The sequence below is a fragment of the Tinamus guttatus genome, unplaced genomic scaffold (assembly GCF_059628265.1).
Source record: "Tinamus guttatus ecotype Peru unplaced genomic scaffold, ASM5962826v1 Tinamus_guttatus_pri_ptg000150l, whole genome shotgun sequence".
Classification (NCBI taxonomy): domain Eukaryota; kingdom Metazoa; phylum Chordata; class Aves; order Tinamiformes; family Tinamidae; genus Tinamus; species Tinamus guttatus.
In genome coordinates this window covers 4,814,464-4,830,285 of record NW_028288684.1, presented here as the reverse complement: position 1 = coordinate 4,830,285, position 15,822 = coordinate 4,814,464, and the positions used below count along the sequence as shown (strand labels likewise).

The following is a 15,822-nucleotide window of genomic DNA, read 5'->3' as shown; positions in this document are numbered from 1 at the left end:
GACACTAGCCTCTTTTTCCTCTGTGTGACGAATTTAGGTGCTTGATTGGATTTCTTATTCCATACTAATCGTAGAAAAATCTATAATGAGCACTGGATGCATTCCCTAACCCCCAGATCCTGGGAATACCCTGTGCATGGCTCAGTTCCGTGTTGAGACAAGACCTGTTGTGCACCGCCTCCACTCCCATCCTCTCCTGTGTTCCTCCTTTTCCTACGTACCTAGTTTCTATGGGAAGGAAATCAGACTATGAGAGCAGCAAGCCCACACCACCAGGCACCACACCTAGTTACATACCTAAAGTTTAGGTGAAAATCAGTGCCTGAATTATAGAGATTGGATTTCACTCCTTGCTTACTAAAGTTGATAAATGTATTTTTCTTTACCGATTTGTTTGATGGAGGACTTGATGACATTTCTCCATTAGAAATAGTAGCTAAAACCAGCAAAAGCTTTCAGCCTGGAGAAGTATATTTTCCTATGGATAAAGCCTTCAATGGAGCTCCGGCTCTACAAAAAACTTCTTGCAAATAACCTCTTTGCATTTTTCTCCTCACCCTTTGGTGATAGTAAGGTGTTATGTTCCTTTTTCTGTTTATGCTGAAACCCACAATGTCAGGAGGGCTACTATAATCTGCTGCAATTGATGTTCCTTCTTTTTCCTATGGCAAGAATGCTCATGCCATACGCAGGAGCTGAGAGAATCCAGTAGAGTTTAAATGCAGAATAGATCATCACCTCATGAGCAAGAATAGTTTCTTAATTCCTTATTAATTTATGTTGTATGCATTTTGGCTTATGTTTTAATTGATCATGTTAGTTATTTGCCCACAGATTTGAGAATTCTAACTCCATTTCTTCTTTCAGAGATCAAAAACACAGAGGTAAACATTTTTGATTTGATTTTGCGGTTTGATTTAAATAACCAAAGCAGTTTTCATGATTATATGTAAACAGTTGAAGTCTTGTCCTGCTAGAATAAAAATAAATAGGTATGTAAGAGTCTTATGTGTGGTAATGTTCCATTAATACTGCATAATATTGACTTATTTTGCTTCCCTTGGATATCTTGCTTTGTGGAAAATCTTTCATTGTCTTTTTTAATCATAACCTGAGAAACAGAATAGTGATGATGGATTTTTAACATGTCCTTTTTAGCTTGGGAAAAAAAATAGTAAAAAACTATAAAAAAACTAATAAAAAATCAGTTTGATCTCAGTTGTGAAGAAAAGTTGCGTGTCAAGAGCATGTAAATGTACTGCTTACACCATGTAAATATTTTAATATAACATAAGGGTTGCAGAATGTGGCCTAGAAATGGGAAAAAATATCACTGGCTTTTCAGTTTTATTTTGAAGAATATGGTGGGCACAAAGAAACTGCTGCTATTGTTATGGGTACCTCATTCCCTGTGCCTTACATCAGTACCTTTTGCTGACAAGAGAGGAGAGAGAGAAATGATCTGTAGAACTGCTTTTATAAACACACACGAGTTCTGTAAACTCTTCAAGACACAAATGTTCACAAAAAAATGTTTTGAGACATGAAAGGATGAGCCTGTCCCAGTGTCTGCATTATCAGATGGAAGTTTAGCCTATCCATTACTGACTTCCAGTGCTAATATGCTAACATTAATACTAGCAAAGCACTTGCCTGGCTCTTTGTGAACGCAAGTGCAGTATCTGAAAGCATTTAATATCTCTGGTAATCCATGGTAGGATATTTGGTGCCCTTTTTAATATTTGGAAAAGTAATGGTTATTAAGATGAACAGGAAAACATTATTATTTGGATTTAAAAAGAGGACTGTAAGAAAGAGGGGAAAAAACCTTCCAGAAGAATGATTATTTGTAGTGATATTTTTTTATAACATTTACATATATTCCACATGATAGCAAACAATTTAACCAAAAAAAAAAAAAACCACACAAATTCAAATAGAAACATCTGTTGACATAATTCTGGCAGAAAAATGGAAATAAACAATTCCTCATCTTATTCAAGAAGGGTAGGATTTCACTTAGTTCCTCAAACAAGTTTTTGAAAGAGTATTTTGAAACACAGGAGACTTACCAATAACAATAATATTCAAAATCTTCCTACCAAAACACTGTACAATCTAGATTTGTGAGATGGGTAGATACAAGAGGCTTATTTAGATACCTCCCCGTGGAGAAGGCCTTAGGCTTTAGCTTAGAAGGCATTAGCTCCCACACTAAAAGTTCTGCGATACAAGTTGGAAATGTAATAGTCTCTGTTTTAAGGTGTATCTTCAAGTAAGATTTGAACTTTAATCTCAAAAGTCTCAAAAAACAGGGGCACACTCTCCCACTTTTTTTTTCCAGTACTGCTCACCTCTGGATACTCCCTTTGGAATATTGCTGGCAGCAGGAAATGGGCTCAAGCACAGATACAGTGTGAATGTACATACACTGATCATTGTGCTTTTATTTGACTTTGAGTATATACTCTTTTTTTTTCTCTGATGCATAAAAAATGTTTCGTGTTTAATTTTGTCATCTTTTCAACTTCATGCTTGCTCATCTTAAACATTCGTTTTAAATGCTGAGTTCCCTGATCTTCTTGTGTGACTGCGCATTAGCATTTGCAAGTGTTTGAGCACAGAATCACAGAATGGCTGAGGTTGGAAGGGACCTCTAGAGATCATCTAGTCCAACCCCCTGCTCCAGCAGGGACACCTAGAGCACGTGGCACAGGGTGGCATCCAGGCGGGTTTGGAAGATCTCCAGAGAAGGAGACTGCACAACCTCTCTGGGCAGCCTGTTCCAGGGCTCTGTGACCCTCACAGAAAAGAAGTTCTTCCTCACATGGAGATGGAACTTAAGCGTTTCAGTTTGTACCCATTACCCCTTGTCCTGCCACTGGCCACCATGAAGAAGAGTTTGGCCCCATCCTCCCTACATTCTCCACTCAGGTACTTATACATATTGATCAGATCCCCTCTCAGCCTTCTCTTCTCCAGACTATACAGGCCCAGCTCACTAAGTCTTTCCTCATACAGCAGATGCTGCAGTCCTTTAATCATCTTTGTTCTACACTGGACCCTCTCTAGAAGCTCCACATCCCTCTTGTCCTGGGGAGCCCAGAACTGCACCCAATACTCCAGGTGTGGCCTCACCAGAGCTGAGCAGAGAGGCAGAATCCCCTCCCTCCACCTGTTGGCAACGCTCCTCCTGATGTAGGTCAGGATCCCATTGGCCTTCTTGGCCATGAGGGCACATTACTGACTCCTGGTTAACTTGTTGTCAACCAGGACTCCCAAATCCTTCTCCGCGGAGCTGCTTTCCAGGAGGTCAACCCCTAATCTGTCCTGTATCTGGGGTTATTCCTGCCGAGGTGCAGGACCCTGCACTTGTCGTTGTTGAACCTCATGAGGTTCCTCTCTGCCCAACTCTCCAGCCTGTCCAGGTCCCCCTCAATGGCAGCGCAGCTTTCTGGAGGAAAGAAGTGCTTGATGGGGAATACCAGAAGGTCCAGTTTTTATTTTCTTCACTTAGGTATCTGCATTCCATTTAATGCAGCTTAAACACAACATTTTTGTAAGAAATGTGAACCAAGGTGGAAGCATTACCCATGAGAAGCTGATCTGAGTTAAAACCTGTTGGTGTGCATGCATCTGAAATCACAGCAATTATTGCTGTGCTTTTAAAGTCTGACATTATGAGTTGTTTGTATTCACGGTAAATTCCTTTATTTAAAATACTGTTATATGAGAACATTGCAGAGGCAATTCTAGTTCTTGCTGTTCTGACATTGGCATACAAAAATGCGTGCTTTGTCTTGTCTGAAAAGTTTGGTTTCAGCATCACTTCGTGAGCCTGTATAATGCTTTTGCCTTTCCTTCAGAAAGAGCTGAGTTTGGGCCTGCTTGCTTAGTGGGGTTTTCCCACTGAGGTTTGATTTCTGACTTTCTTTTAGCATTCTTTCTCTTTATCTCAGTATGATTACCATCTTATATATGTGTTCCTCAAGATAAGACTAAAGCTGTTCAGTCCTTACTGTCTAAGTTTCTCCAGACTCAGACTACTCAAGATAACCCCCTGTTTTGTGTTTTGTATAGTATAAATTCCATGTAATTGCTTAAGAGAGGCCTCAAAACTTATATTTATAAACTAGTATTGTATTTTTTATTTTAAAAACAGGGTCTGTGAAATATTTTTGCCTTCAGGGGTGATCTCTTATAGTTTCATCATCGTTTGTCTTCTAGACATGATCTTGAGGTGAAATCTCAGGACAGCAGGCGTCTTTCAACCCTTGTGAATGTGTTTAGCCACACACATACATAGTGCTCTGGTTTTTGCTTTGCTTTTGCTCAGTACAAGCAAGTACTGATCTTAGACGTGCTGTTCACAGAAAGCTCCTAACTTTATATTGCTGCTAACTTTATATTGCTGTTGTGGTCAATCTGTGTATTCTGTCTTCAAGTTACTGATTTTGCATATGTTGCTTTTGGTTTTGATGTATACTGAATGCATTATGGAATGAAATTAATTCGACTTGCTGATTTATATTCTGTTATTTTTTGATCATTTTAGGAAGCGTTTTTGACATTTTAATGTAAGTAGATCAGTCCCTAGACTAAGAGGCTTTCGCTTAAATGCAAAATCCTTGTTACAGAACTAGTGAAATTTCACCATTTTACTGTCTGAATAGGAACAATAAATAACAACTGTAAAAACTTATATAGATTACATAGCATATCAGTAGGTATTTCGTCACAAACATTAAAACAAGGTCAGATAACTTTTTGCTGAATAAGAGGCATAAATATGTCCTTAAATCTTCAGAACTTGCTTTCTTACTCCAGACCCAATTTTTGAAACATTAGATTAGCAAACTAAATTTCAGGAAAATTCAGAATCCACAGAAATTATGAATAAAGACAGTCCAGTCCAGTTCAGAGCCTGGCATGATTATACTGAAGTTAATTTCAAGAAGAAAAATGTTTCAAATGCAGCAGCTGGCCTCACCGTCCTGTCCCTTCTATTTCTAGAAAACTCCAAATTACTTAGTGCAGTCTTAGTTTTGAAATAATTGAAAATTAGGCAAAGCTTTTAATTTGGGTAGAGGATGAGGCATCCATAGTCCAGGAAACTCGAGGAACAGGTAGGAACAGTCTATTCTAATTTTTTTGTTGTTGTTGAAATTCAAAATATTCAGTAATTGGAACTGTTAGTAAGAAAGGGTGTGAGGCTGAAGTCATTCTCTCCTACAGAGAATAAGCACACAAAAATGTCTGAAGATGAAATCTCAGATCTGTCGACCTATTTTTTCTATGACGTTTTGCCACATTATCTTAGTTATTAAATTTCCCTGAATTGGTTTCAAACATGGACCTCACAGTTCGCACAGAGAGCTGGTTATGTGAGTGCTGCTTATGTCGCATGACCAAACGGATTGGGAAGTACCTGGACATGTCAAATCATATGACAGAGCCAGTTGTCTCATGTTACTAAGTGGAAAATATGCCCTGAAATACCAAGCTAACACTATGTAATTGGAATTGAACACACAGAAGGACTGAGGGGTCCAAAGTCTCGAACTAGAGTGTTGCCAACTGTATTAACCAGGCAAATGTCACCTAGGAAAGACTTTCAAAAGCGGCAAAATACCTTAGTTAGGTGCCATGGACTTTCAGTAGAACTTTTAAGTGTGTGCTTAAATTTGTAACTCACTTTTCTTATTCCATCCCCAGAACTTCACCATATTACAAAATACAGTTTATATTATATGAAACCTATGTGAAACCTATGAAACATTGACAGTTGCATTCTCTTTTGTTTTTCTTATTCTGCAGTTCTATTGCTGAACCTAAGAAACATGCAAAATCTTCCCCTACCAGGCAAACAAGCTTGAAAATGCAACCCAACCCCTTCCCTCTCACCTTTTGTACAACTTCCCAGTTTCACAAGTTGTTCTCTTTACAACCCATCCCACAAATTATCCAGAATCTCCATCTGCACTTTGAAGGAATATCTTAATTCCAGTGGTAAATAAATTAAGAGATTTCTACATGTTTCTCATAGTTTCTGACACCTGACTCTTGCAGATTTCCTAAACTACCCCATTCTCCCATGTTCACCCAGAGGAATGTAGTTCACTCGAGCCTTGACTTATAAAAGGCGTTTTTTCCCTCTTGACTTTTGCTCTACTTCTGTAGAGATATATAGAACACCTGAGTGGTCTTATGTGGCACAGGCCCAGATATTTTCAAATATTTGTGAAAGGGAATCCTAATAGACCTCTTTATGGGCTTAGTGTGACCGTAAGTCCATCATCTCCTCTCGTAATAGACATAATAATAATATTTTCCTATGGTGGTCACAGGATTTTGAAGTACTGAAATGCACAACAAATGATGGAGCCTTAATATCAGAAAAAAAAAGTCATCCCCCAGTTACATACGCTGTATACTGTCCCATCTGAGTATACTCTTATGTTTGTGTTAATTATTTCTTCTCCTGAAGCTTTAAAGATAAGTATAAAACATGTACTAATACTTAAGAACAAGCTAACACAGGATTTTCCAAAATTTTGTTCAGGGAGGGCCTGTTGATGTGTGGGACATGCCGGACTGAGCAACAAAATCCATTTTCCCAATCGAAAAGCTGCTCTTAGGATGGCAGCATAAAACGGTGGTCAGGCACTAGTGGCAATAGGCACGCTTTGGAAACGGCTAGTCTAGGAACCTTTCATTATGTTATGAGAACTATAAAGGCCAAAGTTTTACACCTTAACTTGAACAGACTGAGGTTTCACGCTGTGCAGTCTAACTCACATAATCTCACCTCCTGTAATTTTATACCACTTAATTTAGCACCAGGTGACATTTTATTTTTTTTTTTTTGAGGAAATTCAAAAATCCAAGTGAGGCTTCTTTTTGATTGCATTATCTCCTTTTTAATGTTTCCCTGGTTTAACTTTCTCAGAATCTTACTATATAGGTAACATGTGCCATGTACTATAGTTAATACATACCATATATATCTCAATAATGTGCATGTACCAGAGCAATGATACTCTGCACCCCAAATGACTTTAGACTGACGGAGAATCAACTTTAAGAGTTCTCTTCCAGCTGCAGGTATCACGTGGATAGTTGCTTATGGACTTTGCTGTGAGAGGATAGACTTTGTCCCCTCGTACTACAGCTTCAGGAAGCTCTTGGCAGAGCCCAAGTTAAGATTGCAGAAAATAGTTCATAGGCTATTTTTTTTTTACAAAATCAGACCACATATGATGCATCCAATCTCAATTCAGCCATTAATGTGAGCTGAAGACAGTCCTGTCATTCCAAAGAGAGGTATTTACTACTGTCAAGAAATCAAATTTGTTTTGGGGGCATTTTTTTTTTATTCCTCTAGTAATGGATAACAAATCATGCATGCTTCACAAAGCAGTTTTTCAAATACTCTATGGGCAGCGTGCAAGTGTTCTGAAGAGATAAGAGACTCATTTTGATAGTATCTACATGCTTTTTATAGGAGATACATGCAATCTACACGATTCCAATATACCATTTCATGTTGATATGATCTTTCAGTAAGGCATATCCTTAAAATACCCTGACTGCAGTGTTTTCCATACTGCTTATAATTTTGTTATAGGAACAGCCATGCAGTTAATTTCCATTTTAGTAAGATATAAATTTGAACGTACAGCTCCCTCCAGTCATGTTAAGAAGCATGACATGAGATATGTCATAACCTAATGGAAAATGGCTACGTTATTAAGGATAGCAGGATGAGAGAAAAATGTACTTCTTACAAAACGCTATGTTTGTAATTAGTCCTTTAAATTATAGAATTAATAAAAGGTTCTTTTTTCCCAATTCATAGTTAGAGCCCATTTCTTAGCATTTGTCTGACTTTTATTTATAGTTGGTTTTGTCTATTGGCTGATGATAATGCTAAAACAAGCAACAGTTCGTCTCCAATTCTTTTCCCAGGCAGGCAGAAAACATGCATAAAAGCTAGAACTTTGCAAAGTTCAAATCACAGTGTTTCCATCTATCAACTTGAGAGAAGGTGTAATTGGGATACAGAAAGTGTGAATCCCATTGACACCCAAAGAAAGTAGGAATGTACAAAGCTCAGTCCCCCGTGGCAACTGTTACTTCAAGTCTCAGCTTTCCTACCTGGGTAGACATCCCGTAGCTGCAGAGAATGGACAAAAAAGGAGGTAATAATAACTATATTATTTCTCATAAAGAAGTCAGCATGAGTTTGCATTCTTCTTCTTCTCTAGGTTTGGAGTTTCAGTTTGACAGGGTAAAGAGAAGAATTCCCATCCCTCCCAAAGAATGGGAGGAATGGGAGAAGGAATCTGTGCTTCACTCTGTTATGTTCTTCAGTAGCTTTTGCTCTTGTATGACTGAATTAGACAAGAGCCTGTTTCAAGGCAATTTTCAGATAGCTTAAATTCCACCTAATTTCCAGTGCCTCATTAACGAAAAGAGCAAAGCACCTCTCTGAAAAGTGCTTCAGAGTGGCTAAGGAAGGCACTGAGCAGGAATATGTGAGGCACAGGGACTTAGCACAATTGAAGACATCTAAATATAGTCTAAGAAGCTTGCTTTGGCAGGCCCAATTGCTGGTTATAATTGTAGGCCTGACTTTTGATCATTTAAATTGAATTTGCTCAATCTAATTGAAATGGAACATGTTTATTCATTGTCAAAGACTTAAACTTTTCTTATTCTTTTTTCATTGGATATGATTATTTGATTTAGATATTTATAAGTTACATAGAAGGATGTGTGGTAGCAAAGAATCAATAACTAACTTCAAAGAAGGCCTTTGAATAAATAAATTCTTAGGGGATAAATCTACATCTGTTTTCTCTGTCTTGTTCCTTTGGTGGACTTCTGGTGTTTGTTAAAGAATGAAAACACAGTCTAGAATCAGGCAAAATATAGGACAGATATCATGGAAACTTCCCTATTATATCTCAACAATTATTTTCATGTGGTCCAAGCTTAAACGATGATTATCAAACTTGTCACTCAGTTATGGTTGTATAATGAGGAAATAAAACAATCTAACTGTAGTACATGGATGGAACAAGCAAATTAATGAAAATAAATGAATCATAAAAAAAAGAGAGAGAAACTAGAAAGACAGATTATCCATCTTCCAGCTATTTTCTATGACCATTTTCAGACAGTCTACCTCTAAACATCAAAATCGATGGAGCTTTCACAAGTGTCCTTCAGATGTCCCCTGTGGTGAAACACATTACAGTTTTGCTTAAAACAGGTAGGGGTTAACTCAGAAAGGAGTAGACCCTCTCCTTGTGGTGCACAGCTGCCCATGAACACAACCCAACATTGTGCACAGATTCCTGTGACATTTTATGGAGCCTGTGAATGTGCAGGTTCCTCCAAGGTCTCTATGTTTACAGTCTAAAGACCAAATCCTGACAATTTATTCCTTCTGAATGCTATATTAAATATCTGTTTATGTCATCTCATCTCGCTTACTCATAGGGAGTGGTAAGTCACTGCATATTTGTCCCAGCTGAAAAGTATGAAAACCAACAAGCCTATTGGGTTTCATCTTCCTCCCTGCGAGGAGGAAGACATGGGGGGAACCTGTGTGCCACTCCAGGCCCTGTAAGGTCTCTCGGGCTCCTGTGTAAGGACTAGCAGGTTTGGTGCTCTGCACCCTGCTCACCAGCCTCTACAGCTCAGACAGGCTGTGTAGCACACAACGATACAAAAGCAGCTCATTCAGCAGATTCCATAGAAATAGGAAGGACTCGTTTCACATAGAATCACAGAATGGTTGAGGTTGGAAGGGACCTCTAGAGATCATCTAGTCCAACCCCCTGCTCCAGCAGGGACACCTAGAGCACATGGCACAGGGTGGCATCCAGGCAGGTTTTGAAGATCTCCAGAGAAGGAGACTCCACAACCTCTCTGGGCAGCCTGTTCCAGGGCTCTGTCACCCTCACAGGAAAGAAGTTCTTCCTCACATGGAGATGGAACTTCCTGTGTTTCAACTTGTACTCATTAACCCTTGTCCTGTCACTGGCCACCACTGAGAAGAGTTTGACTCCATCTTCCTTACATTCTCCTTCACATTTCTTCTTTACATTTCTTCTTTAACAAGAAATTACTTCTCTTGAATTCTTCTGAAAGTTACATCTCTTACAAACCCATATTGCAGGTAAAAAATGTACAAACATAATCCTCAGAGGAAACTGGACCCAGACGACATGTGCTGGTGCCAGTTCATGTCTCAGCCTTTGCAACAGAGCATCTAAAGAGCTAAGATGGGTTCCCTGGGACAAGCAGTATGCATAGTTTAATAGGAAGGCGTATTGAAAAAAATGTGAGCTAGAAAGAACATCCCAAGATACCACTTCAGAGCTGCTGAGAAAATGTTTGGACAGAACAAGTCACAACAATCATAAATAATATCAGGAGAAGATTAATGATTTTAAAAATAATCTCATTCTCAAGATAAGAGGGCAATTTTGCAAGGGAGGTAGCCACAGGAGAAAAGTCTGTACTAAGGATGCAGAAACTCACTGGCATGGTTAAAGACGTCAAAATCTCTTTAGTGCTATGTTAGCCATGATGTCACCCAAATAGATCTCAGAAAATGAAGAATAACCTGATATAATATTTCAGGTTTGATTTTAAATGCTTAAATTTTTGCTCCTTCAGTTAAAATTCCTTTAAGAAATATATTTGGGCTTTACTTATACCACTGATTCCAGGCTCCTGAAAAGAAGATGCTGTTGCCAAATTTAGATTTGATGAGAAACCACAGGAAATATATATGAGACTGCCCTAGGAGTGAAAGCTGAGGGACCACACTGAGTCCATAAATTGAACACAGGCATCATTTATCTTGTACTATTCAGAGCTAAAAGATTCTGTATGCCTTTAGAAAAGAAGAAAGAACATTTTTAATGGACATCATTGTGAGAACTGTTTTCAGCCGTTTCTTCCCCTTGGCATGGCATTGGCAGCGTGCGCAAGTTGTGTTTGTCACCTCTTAGCTGTACTGCACTGTTTGGTGTATCTGGAGATTCTTCTCTGCTTATTAATTAGTATGAAACAAGCTCAACAACTATCACTTAGATGCCTGTAACAGCTGTTTAAGAGCAGACTCGACACCAGCTTTGCTCTTTGTGACTGCCTGCGAGAGACAGTGTTCCGCAGAGTGCAGAAGGTAGCAAATTCGCTTTCTATAGTTAAAATAGGCAATCTGCTGCCGTGCATCCCTCTGTGCTCCGTAACAAGTGCATTTGCTTAGGAATAGCCCTGCGGGGCAGATCCTAATCGCTGTTTCACTGTGAGCTGCAGCACCATGGATTTAGCCAGGGTATCAATCAGGCCATTACATTTGATAGTTCTTATCTGTATTGAATGGCTAGGGGGATTTGTTTATTATACTATTTTTAAGTCTGGGGCTTAGCAATAATGGTCGCTTTTGACAATATTTTTACTCCATGCTGTCTTTTTTTTTAGCTAATTCCTTTCCACTGGAAAGGCATTTCTCCACAGTTCCATTTCTAAGTAATAGTGTTAACCTAACAATGATGCACATTTGCTTAATGTGGCTTCGGACTAGAATCATGGGGAGAGCTTTTATTCTGAATATTAATGCATGACTGCTGCTGAAATTTCAAAGACAAGATAATCCTTTTATTTATATATATGAGTATATATATATTGGAGGCCTTCCAAGAGTGATATGTATTGATTTACATAGAAAAAATCAAAATCAAAGCCAGGACTGAAGTATTGCATCCACAGAGTTTTTGAAATGTCTTTGACACATTTCATATGCTTCTATGGCAATTTATAATCCATTATTTGCACTGCAAGCTGCATCCTTGAGTTTATTTTATGACGTGGACATGAAGTAACTGACAACAGGCCCTGGTCTTCCCCACTTACCTCCAGGAATGACCTTCCATAAGCAGAATCCAAGGCATATTGCATATGCATTTGCGTCTGTATTTATTTTAAGTGGAATGTGGATATTACTGTTCTTGAATACATGAGGAAGCAAGACTTGGCATAGATTATGAGAGCAATATAATAGTTTAATAAATTATATGTCACAAGAATATCTCTGAGTCAGTATCGCATCAAAAAGTAGAATGTTTTGGAAAAATGGGCCTACGTTTCCTAATATTAGTTGCTGTGAACAGTTCGTAGAAACCTGCCTTATTTCTCTGTGAGTTAATGGGTTTCCTCAGTAAAGTTGGGGTCAGCGTGGAAGAAAACTACAAAACTCCCATTGAGAGAGAGGCAGAATTAGTCTCATAAAATTGGAGAAAGATTAAAGGAGAGAAGTAATTAAGTGTTATATATCACAATTTTGACGATAATTTAGACATTATTCTCCTACGTTTACTCTCTTACTTTGATTTAATCAGAAATTAATGAAGCAACACTGTGTTCTATGCAGTAGAAGTAAAAGGACAGATACAGGTAGAGGAAAATTAGAAAACACTGCATAAAAACAAGGAACCACAATGATTTTCAAGGCATAAAGCTGACTTACATGGAAAATAACCTAATAAAGAAGGAGGAGAGGAAGAGAGAAAAAGGCAAGGTATGACTGACCTGGGAGTTCGAGATTAATTTGTGCCACAGCTTCAGGAATGTTGGGATTTTTAAGAGTTTGTTTTCCCCATCATTTGGAATCACTTCATATTTTTGTACCAGAGCCGAACTTCTCCAAAGATAAACATGTTTTGCTCCAGGCACTTGGTTTGTCACCAGCTGGTAAGGGAGAGCTCTGTTTATTCTCCAGACTAGCGAGAACTCATTTGAAAAGCTCCTATTCCTCCAGTTCCAAAAAACACAGTTAATTTACTCCATTTTTTTTCCCTCCAAAATGTTATATTATAGCTGGATGATTCTTATTACAGAGCGTTTTTGACTTTGTGCTAAAACTTCTTGTTTTCATTATGAACATTAGGAGTCTGCAAAGCGCCATGATGTAGACCAGTATAGATATAAACTATTTATTTTATTTTATTATAGACTAGATTGTTACCTATCCTGTGTATTATTTTAGTGAAATAAGAAAACAGAAAACAGTGCTGTTTAACAGAACAGTGCTATGGGTTAGGAGTGGCTGCACTGATACTACAGTAAAAATATCCATTATTCAGCATGAAGAAATATGCTGCGTCCTCACAGGACTCCTTACTCTATTGCTTCCTAAGTGTCACTGGACACAGGGAATGGCTGGGAATACACACCTTGGTGTGGTGTCATATTCAATCTTGTAAGAGCAGAGGAAACTGAGCCAATGTTCCCATATTGAAAGAAAGACAAAATGGAAAATCAAAGTTTGAAGCCCAGGCTAATGGAAACACAGTCAGTCTGGAGAAGGAGATTGGACTCATTTAAAAGCCTATCATTATATTTTTAATGTTTAGTATATTTTACTATGAGTTTTTATTCTTGGTATGTAATTTGGAAAAAGTATGCCAAAAAAATTTTGAATGGTAGAAAATCCACGGGGTTGTAATTGTATTTTCGGATATTTTCTAATTGGTTTGCACATGAGGTTGGACCTAGTGATCTTCAAATATTTCTTCCACCCTAAATTATTCTATGGTTCTATTTGCATGTTTATTTTATTTAACAAATATATTTATACAGTAGGGGAAATTAATTTTGAAAGGTTTTTAATTAAAAAAGGATTATTGAATCAGATTTACTGGTGCATTCCAACTGTTTTGTTCCACTTTATTCTGTGAAGCAACCTTAAAAATATCTGAACAGTCCAGTTTACAGCTGTTTTTTAGTTAACAGTGCAAAAGGAACCAGCATAAGTGATTCTGATGCATTTTACTTTATTAGTAAAAAATCAGGGCCAAAAAAAGAGAGAAGGATCCATTTATGGGGCTCCCCAAAGACTAAAACAGAAATGTTCTATGTGTTCGAGACATATAGTCTTTGAATATACCCTGTGAAAAGCTGCAGAAAGTTATGTATAAAGGTTCCCCATGTATACTGTAATCACCATTTTATTTAAAATGACCATTCATGTTGATCAGTTCCATTTTCGTCAACTAGCCCTATCTAATAACTTGTGAAATTCCTTCCCCACCACTAACCAAACTTAAATGGTAGTAAATAATTAAATAATTTAGATGATTGAATTATTAAATTATTTAAAACACGTTTGGAACAAAAGAGTAGCTTGTATTACCTCTGGGTCCATGTGTTTTTCATCCTTGTTATGGTCCCTCAGTTCCTTTTCAGAAGGATCACTACAGTCCTCTAGATGACAGATGCGTTGATGTTTGATAGGTTCACATTTATCTTGTTTCCTTTGGGAAACATTCCTTTTATGAAGACTACTGAAATATGCCTGATACCTTGGCAGTTCTGTAAACACATCATCATCACCTCTACCATCTGCTGCTTCCTCTTCAGACAAAAAAGCTGCTCCTCCTGCTTCCTCGTAAATGTGGAGTTTAGTGTTAGCTTCATGTGATAAAGATTCAAAGTCAGAAAATGTGATAGCACTTGTTTTGTGTTTGATGACTCTGATCTCATGATGTCTTTCTTGTTTCCAGTCTGAGTGCGAGGGCAGGTTTAAAGGATCTTTCTTGGGCTTGTGCTTTGCAGAACTCAAAAATTCTTCACAAAGCTGCTTCGTCTCGGACTGGTCAGGGGCACTCACACAGCCAGCAACCACGCCAGGTGCCAAGGATGTCCCGTTGTAGTCTAGCAAGGGTGACAAAGCTGACAAACTCAACTCAGAATCCACTAAAACAGTATGAAATGGAGATGGACTTTCCTGTTCTTCTGCTTCCTGTTCATGCTTTGCTTCCTTTGGAGTCCCCAGACACTTGACAGATGTACGATAAGGTGAGTCCTGTTCTTCTTCACAGATATTAGTTTCCATTCCAACAATTTTCATCCACCAGAGATCAAAAAGACTTCATTCTTGGTTTTCCTAAGGAACATAGCTCGGCATATGTAGCCAAGAAATACCTTCTTATTGTTTCATAAACATAATCACAGTATCATTATTAATATTTGAATTCTCATACCGTTGATCTGAACTCTTGCTGCTCCTGAAAATTAAAAAAAAATAAAATGGTAACATGCTTGCATTGGACTGCATTAGTGAGAGTGATCCTAGAGTATATAATTCCAACATCAAATTTGCACATAGTTTTTCTTCAAAAATATTTGATGTATGCAGATTAAATGAACTTAAAACCAGAGAACTTTGAATTGTTTGCCTTACAGATTAGGAAAGAAGTGGCAAATGCAGAAATGTTTTTAAATGTTGACTTTGCTTTGATTGTTGACACAATGGATTGGAATTATTCAAACTGATATTTGTTAGGTATGTATTTGTTATCTAAACATATTTCTGTTCACTGTATTTTATTGTCAGTTAAATAATTGAAAACTCACACACTGCTCTGGCATAGCTATTAAAATATCATTGGAAAGAGCAAGGAGCCAAAGGAAGGGGCGCAAAGAAAGTACATTTAATTTAGCTAGAATTTTCTCTCTCTTGGTTCTCTGAATTGCCATTGCTTTGTAGCACTTGTCCATTTCCAATACACTTGCAAACCAAGAAAGAGAAAGATAAAAATACAGGGAGTTTCAATTCTAAACTGAAGGTGGCTGTGGGTGTGATTTAGTTCTAACTTCTGCACTTGCATCTCCTCTATGGAGCTCCAGGGCACGGGAGGAAATGGGCCTCTGAAGAACTGATCTTGCATCAAGGAATTGTCCCATATATGTATTTTGCTTTTTGTGATGTATTGAATATTGATAGCATTTATTTTAATGATT

General features: G+C 37.9%; 1 protein-coding gene across 1 annotated transcript in view; it reads right to left on the bottom strand.

The window, feature by feature from the left end:
* Positions 1-14,914, bottom strand: part of LOC148595134 (uncharacterized) — an 86,384-nt gene extending 71,470 nt beyond the window's left edge. The window contains exon 1 of the mRNA XM_088522159.1: positions 14,213-14,914. Within this exon, the coding sequence (XP_088378285.1) occupies positions 14,213-14,914 (702 nt within the window). The remainder of the gene's footprint in view (positions 1-14,212) is intronic.
* Between the last annotated feature and the right edge of the window lie 908 nt (positions 14,915-15,822).